We start from the raw sequence: 13,023 nt of genomic DNA on the forward strand, positions 1-13,023 counted from the left end.
CCCTTTTATGATAATCAGGGCGCTGCATCAATGGCAGGAACAAAGATCACAGTTCTAAGGCAGGCTAGTGCAGCTTCTGACCATCCTATTGACCTATCCTATCCAGAAGGTGCATATTTAACCAATATCTTACTTAGAGTATTATAAATGTCTCAGTAATATGCGATTTTGTACACAAACAAGAAGCAAATTGTATACACACATTAGCTAAATGTCATTCCATTGCTCAAGTACAACAATATTTTCACCTGTATGAAATAAAATTTCAAACATGAATGAATTACTTTCAAGCTAAGACTATATCTCAAACATTTTATACACAAAATTACTTCAACCATAAGTGAGATTCCAAAGAAAATTTTCAGTGGCCTCCAGGAGTTCTGTTCCATGATAAATAAGAGGGATCTCCCAGCCTCCTGTGATGAAAGCCAAAAAAAAAAAAAAACTGTCAGAAAATATCAGTATATAGATGCTAGCAATATGCCAATATCTCATAAAATAATTTCAAACTGACAAGGACTTGATCATAGCATGTTGCCAAGCCCCCAAGACAGTAATAGACCCTACTATATTTTCCCAGACATGACAGCCATGTACAAGAAGTACCACCATAAAATGGGAGAGCTCAGATGGGAGGCATCCCTCTTTTCAAGATTCTTCAATTTAAGAATTAAGTTTTCTAGATGAGAAAAATGTTACCTAGGCTTGACGAGATATACAACAGTGAAACACATTGCCAAAAAGAAGCAGAGTCCCCCAACAGTGAGATAAGCAATACCAAGAAAGTCGTTCTTTCCACCAAGCCAGCTTGTGGTTGAAAGCACTAGCTTTTTCTTGCCATTGAAGCTGTATGTATTATAGTTGTTCTGAAGTATTACATGTATCTCATCATCGGGCTGTAGATCCTTCTGTATCTTCCCATACAACTTTCTAAAAGTTGGCAGAGCTGCAGTTCGCATCCAAACAATGAGGTCCTCCTGCTCACTTAACTGTTATGCAAAACCATATTGAACCAGGTCAGCCAAATGCCAGTTGCTGGGAAAAACATAAATCAAGAATATAGCCATGAAAAAGCTTAAAAACAGCTAATAGGCTTATACTATCAGAAAGGAGAACAAAGGAAAATTTTAGGCCTAAAGAAAACTTAGCATGTTTGAATAACTGAATAAGCAATAAGCAAGGAAAATTAGATTTCTATGCCTTGTAGTTTATTGCAATATGGCTCTTGTATTTAAAATATAAAATTTACACATCACGGAAATTTCAATCACATTAATACCCTATTAATGATATCAACATTTCTTATAAAGCTGCTTTTACCATGTATTTATATAACAAAAAATTAAGATCTCACACTCAAAACCAACTTCAAATTAAACCAAGCAATCCAAAATTATCACTTGCATGTTCATGTTAGATATACATCCATGCACAATTCCTTTAATTTTTTTTTTTCATTTTGCATACCTTTCAGCTTTCACATTACAGGAACCTTAAGAGCAAATGAATTCCATAATTAATCAGGACTTTCTTGTTTAATTTTTTTATTCTGATAATATAGTATACATTCTAATATCTATATGACTATACACAGTTAAACTCTTCTATTTACAATTCATTTTTACCATAAATATCACCAAAAGATTAAATGTATAATCAACCATATAACATAAATTATATAATGGTGCTTTGCTCCCTACTTTGAGACAAATGCATATCAGAAAAACTAATAGACTCGTGGATTTTAACCTTTAGGATGTGTTTGGTAGGAGGTTAAAAAATTAAGGGTTAAATGTTACCCTTATAAGTTTTACCCTTTAAAAAGAGTAATTATTAATTTAAACCCCCAAGATTAACATTTAATCCTCAATAATGCATAAATATTAATGAGGTAAAAAGTTAACCCAATCTCTTTAAGTATCCAAACAACATTGATAAGGGTTAAAAGTTACAAGGGTAACAATTACCCCTTTATTAGCCTCGTAGCAAACACTCATTTAGGGTTTAGGAAGGCTTAACGTCAGCAAGAAAATCTACATTTGTATTTGGCTTAATGCTACTTCTTTTTTTTTTTTTTTTTTTTTTTGCTTGTTTGTTTTTCAGTAATGCACGTGTTTAATAACAGCACTATATGAAAACGTAAGAAAATGTGAGGTAGAACACAAAGATAATAGAATACACAAAGGAAACAATACCTTAAGAACTCTATTAATTCTCAATTGTCAATAATAATAACTCTCGAAAACTAACTAAATCACATAGGTATTTATCGACTAGTAGAAGAAGGTCCCGCTCAAAATGATTCAATAATAAATTGATTTGATAGCTCATCAAACTCAATATCATGGAAATGGAAATCATCCAACAAGCTAATAGTGGCTATTTAGTCAGTTGTTGAGAATACCAGTAATGACAATTGTTTGCAAGGGTGGTAGGCAAAGGCGGGTATCAAGTGGTAACAGTCTAAAAGTGAGAGAAACCATTTTTTCCCCTTTTTTTTTGACCCCTAATCTATACCATATCATTTTCCTACAAGTTTTCATGTCCACAAAATTGTGAATGAAATTTCTCAGTTAAAAATACATATAGCAGCATATTATGACTAATAAGGAGAATAAGGGGCTGTGATTCTATGTGGAAGTAACAAAATAGTTATGGTGGTCAGTGGTAGTTTTGGAGTTGAAATTGTAATAAATGAGCAGAACGGAAGTTAGCAGAGTTGGCTGGGAATTAGTTAGAGATTGGTGGGAACAGGAACTAGTGAGATCTAAAGCTGTATAAATAACAGCTATTGTAACTAGAGAAACGATTCTGGAACATTACCAATCAAATTCTCATTCTTCTCTCTCTAAATTCTTTTCTTTCTCTTCTCTCTGTCTTTTCTCTCATTCTTTTCTTTCCTCCATATTCTCAGCTACACTTGATAGCAGGGTTCTTCTACATAACACAATAATATATAAAACTAGCTTGGTGGTTTGATGAGTTTTTAATTTTTGTGAAGTTGAGTTTGCCCTCAACTTCATGAACATTGACTCAGCTAATGAATTAAAGAGAGAGACATAAAATGAGGAGAAAGAAAAGAAGAAAAAGGAATACCCTATTCCTAAGTACTGATTAATATAGTATTTTTATAAAATTATCAGGATTGTGTGGTGGGGGATATATGTTGGACATAATTCCACGGGTTTTACATTTGGTTTTGGGCAAATAGGTGAAATGGGAAGCATATCAGAATGCCTTGATTTGGATCTGTATTTGGCAGCCTGAGGGAAATTTAAAAAATATATATTTTTTGTTAAAGTTGGACAATTGGACATTAGTTGCCATCAAGAAAACAGGATTTTATTTGTTTTCACTTTGTAAGGATTAGTCGGAAGTTTTACTTCAGCAGTGAACAGACACGAGCTTTGACTAAATGTCAACTTTCAAGTCATTGGCATTCTAGCTTCACATTAACAGATCCCAAAGAATCCTCGTATGGTGTTTATCATTTTTCCATGCAAAAATGAAAGAGCAGATAATCTCAGAAACGATTTTATTGCTTTATATACACAGCATATAAAGCTCAGTTATTAGTTTACCACGTCCAGTCTTCAGAAAGTTATATATTATTTATGCATTAATCAGTTCAAGCGAGCAGTAGTCAAAGACTTACTGGTATTGATGCATTGAGACTTGCACCACCAATAAGACTTCCATTCTGAAAGTTCTTTGGAAAGACATCTTTGCCAAATTTGTGGTCCCTATCACTTTTCCATGAGATACCCTTTTTATTCACATGCAACTGCTCGTTGTTGCGGGAGAAACTATAAGTATCATTAAACAAACTCCAGGCTATTAGACCACATGGTACAATTGCAGCCCCATTCGTATCTTCAGGCTTACAAGTACTGGTTTCATTCTCGCCACTAGGACTTCTCAGTTGCTCATCGCTTCGGCTCTTCACATACCTGAACTATAGAACTATCATTACAATAATATCAAATAATGAGTAGTTCACTACAGATAAATTCAATTAAATGTTTTTACGCTTTCAACCAACAACCACCGTTTTGTAAGACTCAAATCCTAAAAGGTTAACAGCAGTATATCGAAAGTATTGAACATTCTATTAATATTTATCATTACAATATTAGATAAATTACTTGGAAAAAAAGAGATGATGAAAATAATGAAAAATTGTATGTGGAAATATATTTACCAAAATGTATTAGAAACTTCGGTCATAGCAAACAGCAATTAAGGATCTATATGGAATTAATTCCCTCATACAGAAACAAATTTTAGTATAATATAATTCCGAGGTGGTAGTATTATCTACTTTTAAAAATTCGCAAAATCCCAGTACACTTCCTGCACCCAATGTAATCTGCAGGATCAATAACATCCAATTCCTACCTACTTTTCTGCACTTGATGATCTGAAATGTTCATGATCCCAACAAGATTGTAATGAATAATTACCTTACTGTTCCGTAACTCTTACATGGTTTTTTGAATCCTTAGAAGCTAATGGAGGATATGACAATGGTCAATTACATACCTGCGATGATTCTGGTAAAAGTTGTCAAGCTGATAATACACATAAATAGGCTGCTTCATGTGCTTAGTCACCTGAAAGAGAAAATGTAGTTAAAAAGTAGATCAGTTTATCAATTGAATAAGGATATCATGCTTGCCAATAGCTATGTTTTGCTGGCTCATTTGATATATGAGATGACCACGTACTGTAATTCATGTTAAAGAACCAATTACTACTCCAGTAACATCAGCCACTGATAATATTATTTACAACACAGAAAACAACAACAACAATTAATAGTGATTATAACAGTAATACACTCATGCAGAGTACCCTTACTTTTAATGTCCTGTTGCATGTTGTATTAGCAGAACTTCGAATATATCCAACCTTATCGGTTCTATTTTGTTCAGGAATGCATTCAGTGTCATAGCGGTCAACAATTTCAACAACCTGATTAAACAGCAGGAAATCCACAATCAAATACAAATATAACTGTAAAAGATATGCATGACATCATGATTATGGGAAAAATCAAGCTTACATCTCGGGAAGCAAACAAGGAAACAACTCCAATAGGAATGAAGATAATGCTAACAAGCATAAATGCAGAAATCACCTGCACATAGTTTTCAAAGTTTATTACTTCCCATCACACCAATTGCGTAACAAATTAGACACTGGAATGCTTAAGAAATTATAGAAGATTACCCATCGTGGCGTGAGAATTGGTTTACAAGCTGGAAGTTCTTGTTGGGTAAACTTTGAATCTGAAAAAAGAGAAAATAACATTAAGTACATTAAAGAACTTTCAAGAAAAAGAAAAAAAAAATCAGTGAATTTGTGAACTAATTGCTCCAAGAATAATACAAAAGATAATGCTGTTCAACAATTTATTATTCCCTTCTCTTTTTTTATCAATACCATCATTTAGCCACTCAATATGACCACCTGCACATCTTAATAAAGGCAAATAGTCTACATATAATTTTCCTCATGGGCACATAGTCTACATATAATTTTCCTCATGGGCACATAGTCTAAATATAATTTTCCTCATGGAACATAATGAGGGCATCCATGCCCACAAGGTTCCTCGTATTGCAAGGGTGGGGGAGAGTTGTCTATTCCAATATATTCCCAAAAATTTCAAACATTTGAGTCCTCAACCAATTTAGAAATTTGTGTGATCTAGACAATTTACTTATGAATATGCCTACTACTTTAAACATTCTTTTTTCAGTTTTAACTTAGATTGATGAGTATGATGGCAAGAAAAGGCACGGCTTTAGATGGTTGCAAGAAAAAAAAAAAGAAAATATTAAAATTGTATTGCATGATTGGGATTTATAAAGAAACAGACATATCTCAGAATGTATTTTGCTGCTGAATTCATAGTTATTTTCTGCTCTAGCAACCATGATCCAGGCTGTTATTAACGAAGTTCAACTACCAAAACCTAATCAAAGAAGTATTTCCTAGCAGCATATCTAGATAAAGCATCTAAACTAACAAGAAGCTCCAACAATAGAACTAACTAACAATTGTAAATTTCAAAAAAAAAAAAAAAAAAAAACTAATTGTTTCCAAATTTATCGTATAACAAGGAAAAAAAAATAGAAACAAAGCAAAATAAGAATAACCATCAAGAATATGCAAAAGACTCCACATGGGTACCGTTTCATCTCAGGTATAAACCCTCAAAAAGATTAAAAAAAATAAATTTAAAAGAGAGAAGCAAAAAAGGGGGCTAAAAAAGAGAAAATCACATTTGGGTCGCTTTGAATTTCCCCTAGGAGCAGCAGAATGAGCTGATCCATTAGCTCCTGCGCTAGACGACGCCGCATTATTACTCATCGGATGGAGGAACCAAGTTCTCTTCTCTAAACAGGAAAGAAAAAACAAAGAGAAAGAAGGCGGAGATCACTATGAGAAAGAAGAAGAAGAGATTGAGAGATTTGAAGACAGAAGGACAAGAAATATATTTGTAGTAAGAGAGGGAGATGAAATTGTTGGCTTGACTTGGGAAAGAGCAGAGCGCAGGCAGCAGTCAGGCGAGCAAACGCCCTCTTATGCAAGGACTCAACTTTCTTACTATTTTGGAGATAGATGTGTTGGCTTTCACCTAGTGCCGTTTTGGGCTTCCACGTTGAAGTTGTAATCGGTATTTAGAATGATGATCGAGTAGAATCGATTTTCACATATATTCTTATGTATATTATAAGATGTAGAATCGAAACTAGATTTATTTTATATTCAGTGAAAATTAATTTAAAATTATTTTTTTATATATTTTATTGTTATTTTTAATTTTAATTAATTATATAAAAATGCAAAACAATATTTTTATATTTGTTCATTATAATTTTTTATAAATAATTGTCATTGTAATTATAATTTTCCAATTTTATTTAATTATAAAAAAATATAAAAGTATTGTTTTCTATATTTTAATTTAAATAATCATAAGTAACTATAACCGTAATTTTAATTAACTATATGAAAATAAAAAATTATAATTTAATTTTTTATTTTAATTAATGATATGAAAATATTATTTTTATATTTCTTATTTTAATTAAAAATATGAAATTTTAATTAATTGAAACATTTTAGAAAGTACACAAGTGAAATTAAGTATTTATCCTTCAACTTAATTTTATTTTATTAATTTGCTTAATTGAAGATAGAAGGCAAATAAATATCATAAGGCATGGACAGTTAGTTTGGAGAGCAATCAACTGAGGTTTAAAGAAGTTATAAATAGTGGGCAGATAACTTTCAACAATTACAAAACGTGAATGTGACTTTATAAATTCTTTAATTATAAAAAAAATATAAAAGTATTGTTTTTTATATTTTGATTTAAATAATCAAAAGTAACTATAACCATAATTTTAATTAATTATATGAAAATAAAAAAATATAATTTAATTTTTTATTTTAATTAATGATATGAAAATATTATTTTTATATTTTTTTATTTTAATTAAAAATATGAAATTTTAATTAATTGAAACATTTCAGAAAGTACATAAGTGAAATTAAGTATTTATCCTTCTACTTAATTTTATTTTATTAGTTTGCTTAATTGAAGATAGAAGGCAAATAAATATTATCAGGCATGGGCAGTTAGTTTGGAGAGCAATCAACTGAGGTTTAAATGAAGTTACAAATAGTGGGCAAATAACTTTCAACAATTACAGAACGTGAATGTGACTTTATAAATTCTTCTAGGTACCTGTAAAAAGAACTGCAAGTTGGATGGATAGCAACTTAAAAGGCCCCAACAATTCAGCCAACCAATTCAACAAACAACAATTCAATCAATCAACAAAAAATTGTAGCAGTCCAATCAATCCAAGACTCTAGCAATCACTTTCAATTTCTAAGTATTAGTCATTTCAAGTTCTAATGCAATTTCAATTTATAAGCATTGTATTTACTTTCAATCAAGCAATACCATTTCAATTACCAATTCATTTCAGTGAAACAACCTCTCATATTTTAGTTTACTCTACAATCAAAGGTGAAACTGTGTAAAGTATAGCTGGTTCCTACATTCATTTGATCTAGAAATTAATGCCACATTTCAATTGATACTCTCAGTATCTGACATGGCCGCATTCAAGCCGTTTGTTAGCCAAATTATTTTTATAGCAAATAATTATCATTCCCATTCATATATTTTGATTCCTTAGGTTATAAAGAGGAATGTTGATTCCCTTAGTTGTGGGAATCAGATTCCCTAATTTATAGAATTGAGAATGAAAAAAACTGAGTTAATTTTTTTGCTAACCAAATGGGGTCTTAATTCCTATATTTTAATAAAATTACTTTCCTTATACTCTTTATTTAGTCCATTTATTTTGGCAAAACTAATTAGTTTCTATATTTTTGACAATATTTTGCAAAACATATTCTTGAATAAAAATAAAAATTTTGATGTGTGGATCTGAAATTGCATTATTTTGAATTGTTAAGATTGTTAAATGTGACTTTCTGTATCCGTTGTAAGATTGTTATGATCTACATAATTTTATTTTGTCAAACAAAGGATTTCTTAAAATTATTCTCCTAGGAAGAGCATACTCATAGACCTTTACTCTCTCATTTCTTTTACAATTGTTCAACATATTTAATACCTTAACTTTGGGAAGATTCCCTTAAGGAACCTTTTTACTGATCATATCTTCAACTTTAATGGCATCCTATTAATCACACTCAACTTTACTTTTCTTTTCTTTTATTATTAAGTCTACTCTTGATATTGAAATACCTAAGAGGGGGGTCTTTGATTATCCCATTAGACTTCCATTACACATCTCATGTTTAGTGTGATTAATAGAACACTATCTATTCTTTAACCATCACATAATTATTGCATTCTATTTCAATTGACTGTAGAGAAGGCTTGACCCATTGGTCTTACTCTTTTATCTCTTTCATTTCCCTAATTACATCTATTTATCTTTAGGGAACTCCACATTCCCTTCTTATTCTTATTCGATTACATCTTATACTTTCAAAGTTCCTTATGCTCTTTTATTTCATTCTAAAGGAAACAACTCATTAACACATGTAACTATACAATCCTACTAGTAAGCACATTCACATTCTATTATACACTAGATAGACGTGCCCACACAAAAGACATAAAACATACATCTATTAGACTACCATATACATTAACATTACATAACAACCAACCATAATATTAATACATAAATACACTTAGGACATATATACATAGCATAGATGAATCTAACACTATTATAAGGGTTGTCCTTCTAACACATCAAAGCCCTCCTAAGTTCTTATATATTTGCTACTTGCAAAACCTATTTTGGTTAGGGGGGTGAACTGGGAGGCTCAATAAGCATAAACTACTTAAAGGAATTACATAATTCTTTTCATTAAATATATATACACAGAGTGTCAAACACATGAATGCAATAATTCATTAAACATTTGCATACATGGCAGTTATGCTACTAGTAACTCCCCTACAACCAATGTGCCCAGCTCATATAAAAGCTCCTCGGGATTTTCTCTTACTTTAACCAATGTGCTTGGCTCATATATATGCTCCTCAAGACTTACTCTTTAAACATGACATGTGTCCTGTACCAAGGGCTTTATAGGGTCCTCACCTGGCTTTTTGGATCCTAACCACACATAACATAACATGATTCCATAGACCATATAGGAGTCAGTGGGGGTCATCCATAATTTGCCTCACATCATAAATATTTATGCAGTTAAAATAAAGTAAGGTTCTAGTGCATTACACCTTATTATCAATGTATTTCATAATGTATGAATATGCTTAAAGAAATAATTAAAAAGCATTTGAAATTAAATTAAGCAGTTAACTTACCTCTTGTAGAACGTATTCATTTATTCTTACTCTTAGATCTGGCGGGTCGACTATAACTTCCTAAGTGTTTCCTAGGGTGCTCTAACTTCAACTGACTTAGGGCTATGGAGTCTAGAACAAAACTTCAACTCCATAATCCATAAAAAAAACCTTTAACTTTTAATTCTAGAACAAAACAAAACATAAAATAGGATTATGGAGTCTTAAAAACAGACAAGGAAAGTTGTTGGTAGAAACAACTTTGGCTGTCAAAGTAAGGGATTTCGGTGATCGAAGTCCTGACTTTAAATGCCTTCGATATGCAATAGCTACTTCGGCTACTGAAGTCCGTAACCAAATCTGCCTTTCAAAATAGTAGCTACTTCGATTGCCGAACTCTAAAATCCCCAAAAAACTTTTGAGAAACAAAACCAACTCTGGTTATTAAAATAATAGCTCAGGGCAGCCGAACCTGGGAATTTTCAGAAATCCCTATTTGAATTTTACAGCAAACCCAAAGCCAAAAACACAATCAATACTATTTTTTTTTTCTCCAAAACACCAATAAAACATATCAACCCTTTCCTTACTCATGCCACATCTCAAAAACTAAGAAGGATGCTACATGCATCCAACCATATAACAAAACCCCAAGGTTTCTCAAACCTCTTCCAACTTTAATCTTGAAGAAAATAATCCAAACAAAAGGAATAATACTTCAATACCATATGTAACTACCAATTGTAAAGGAAACTATGTGTAGAAAAAAAATTCTCCTTAATTTAAACATCATTTGGCTAATCTCTTTTAGTGAGTTAAAACCCTAATTCCAAAAGCTTAGTCACATAACAAAATTAAGCTTTTGGGTAACAATCTATCTCAAAAACACACATGCAAAAGAAAAGGAAAGAAAAAGTGAGAAAGACTTACCCCCTTTGAAGCTTCAACTTCAACTCTTTCCTAGTAAGGAAAATCTCTTTGAAGTTCTTTATTCTTTACACATACTCCAACATGCAAAACCAATCCAAGAAAAATCTTTTAACTTAATTAACTTATCTTGATAAGAAAAAGAAAGAAGAGAGAAAACAGAGGAAAAAAGGGTACTTGTCGGATGAAATTTCAAGATTCTTCCTTGAAATTTTGTCAACTAAGCCTTCTATACCCTAAATTGGGAAAGACCTTCAGCTGCCAAAAGCCTAGCTTTGGCTGTTAAAGTCCATGTTGTCCAAAACCAAGTCTCGATAGTAAAGGGACCTTCAGCTGTTGAAAACCAAACTTTCAGCTGCCAAAGTTCATGTTGCCCAAGAAGAAACTTTATAATTTAACTTACAACCTAACACTTGACACCTAAGCCACATACCCTCACGTCCACCATCTGTGAAATCCTAAGTTTTGTTGGAATTTCCCATCAATGATAAGGTATGCAATCTCATATGATCCAGGGCGAATGACTTTAGATACAACATAGGGACCCTCCCAGTTACTGCCGAGCTTACTGGCCTGACAACTCCTCCTGAGGCATATGCTTCTTTCATCGTCAAATCTCCAACTATGAAAGATCGGTGTTTCACTTTTTGGTTATACATTCGAGCCATATTTTATTTATATTTAGCCATTCAGATGTAAGCATGCTCCTTAAGGACTTCAGCTTGGTTGAGGTTGAACCAGAGATCTTCCTCATCTATTGTGACCTCAGGATTCTCCGCTCGAGCACTAAGCACACTAATTTCTTACCCTTAGGGAATAAGAGAAAGTCATATAGTGGTACTCATGGGTTTCTCCATTATATCCGCGAAGACTTTCACTCAGATTGGAACTCGTTTCATTCATTGTGATACTCGAGGATTTTTCTATTAGTATCATGATAATGAAATGAGGCTCTACTGTTTACTGTAGGGACAATTTAGGAACCTTTAAACCTTAGCAAATTAGCCCTCGAATGGAACTATCACATTAGTCAAAAGCCATAGTAAACCACCCCAAGGGGTAGAGCCATCCTATTAGATAGCACTCACCTAGTGTCAGGTTATCCCATTTCTAGGACAAAAGGGACATGCTTTCTTTTTCCTTTACTTTATTTAAACATTTTTATGTTTTTAGGTGTTGTCCCAAAATAGTCCAAGAGGGGGGTGAATTGGACTTTAACAATTTTTCGGCCCTTGCTTGTAGCCTAATGAAAAATTGTGGCTTTGTTCAACTAGGTGCTTCTCTATATAAAATGAAAGTAATATGTGCTTCAACAATGTGTTCCTAAGTTGCAATTCAAGTCTCAATCAAAGTATATGGCAATATTTGACAAAGCATCCATCATACAATAGACAACTAATTTTTCAAGTCACTCAATATGTCCACAAATTTATCAATTCAATCTATTCAACCAACATTCAATATCATGTATATAAGGAAAAATTTAAATTGCACAAAAGTAAAGAGGTCAAGGTTAGAGAGATCAAACACAATGATTTTTATAGTGGTTCGGCTTAACTAGCCTACATCCACTCTCTCAAAGAACCCTCTTTGAGTCTTCTCTCCACTATTTGCTCTTTTGAAGGCAAGAGACCAAAAGCCCTTTACAACTTTTCAACACCAAGCTTTTACCAAGGTAGCTTGAAACCTTCACAAATGCTATCACAAGCACTTACTCTCTCAAGCTTCAATAGGTGCTTGTACAACCTCTCTTAAATGCAATTCAATATTGTAACACTCACTCTTACTCAATACAAATCAAACTATAAAGAAGAGATGAGTTGATTTGCCAATGGAATCTCAAAATCTTTAAAGCTCTTGAATGAAAGCAATAAATGAAAAATCAATGTTGGAGTTCAAATGTAGGCTTTCATCAAGTGTAAATGAAGTAAAGGAGGTGTATTTATAGTCCCAAATCATTTTAGACCGTTTGAAACCCTTTTGGAACGTTATACACACTGCCCAAGACAAAATAGCCATTATTTTGTCCTTTTGTGCAAAGTTGAGCAGCTCTGATACATTAGCAAACTAATGAAATTTTAGTAGTAGTCAGTAAACTGGTTAGTAAACTAACGTTTTTAGCAAACTCATTAGCAAACTAAAAAATTTAGCAAACCAGTTAGCAAACTAAGTCAACAGCTGCGTGTCTCAACTTGCAATGTTAAATGATTTAGACC

At 32.4% G+C, this 13,023-nt stretch overlaps 2 protein-coding genes across 6 annotated transcripts in view; one reads left to right on the top strand and one right to left on the bottom strand.

The window, feature by feature from the left end:
- LOC110654093 (uncharacterized) overlaps positions 1-13,023 on the top strand; it is a 34,255-nt gene that overhangs the window by 6,898 nt on the left and 14,334 nt on the right. The window contains exon 8 of one of the 3 annotated variants that reach the window (XR_009141406.1): positions 19-110. Coding sequence is in view for 2 of the 3 variants with exons in the window: in XM_058130123.1 (XP_057986106.1) it covers positions 19-147 (129 nt within the window). In the remaining variant the exon portion in view is untranslated. Of the gene's footprint in view, positions 1-18; positions 296-13,023 lie in introns of those variants that run through there. The other 2 variants (XM_058130124.1, XM_058130123.1) reach the window with 2 other exon arrangements.
- LOC110654092 (ALA-interacting subunit 3) lies at positions 204-6,679 on the bottom strand. 3 transcript variants are annotated; one of them, XM_021809978.2, is made up of 9 exons: positions 6,544-6,679; positions 6,291-6,404; positions 5,233-5,291; positions 5,066-5,140; positions 4,861-4,974; positions 4,543-4,613; positions 3,656-3,950; positions 700-989; positions 204-416 (listed from the first exon to the last, which is right to left on the bottom strand). In XM_021809978.2, the coding sequence occupies exons 2-9, from the start codon at positions 6,376-6,378 to the stop codon at positions 362-364; spliced, it is 1,047 nt and encodes a 348-aa protein (XP_021665670.1). In that variant the 5' UTR covers positions 6,379-6,404; positions 6,544-6,679; the 3' UTR covers positions 204-361. The 3 variants fall into 3 exon arrangements, with proteins under 3 accessions (XP_021665670.1, XP_057986108.1, XP_057986109.1); XM_058130125.1 differs by having other exon boundaries at positions 6,617-6,635; XM_058130126.1 differs by having other exon boundaries at positions 204-413; positions 6,291-6,610.

The sequence above is a fragment of the Hevea brasiliensis genome, chromosome 11 (assembly GCF_030052815.1).
Source record: "Hevea brasiliensis isolate MT/VB/25A 57/8 chromosome 11, ASM3005281v1, whole genome shotgun sequence".
NCBI lineage: Eukaryota > Viridiplantae > Streptophyta > Magnoliopsida > Malpighiales > Euphorbiaceae > Hevea > Hevea brasiliensis.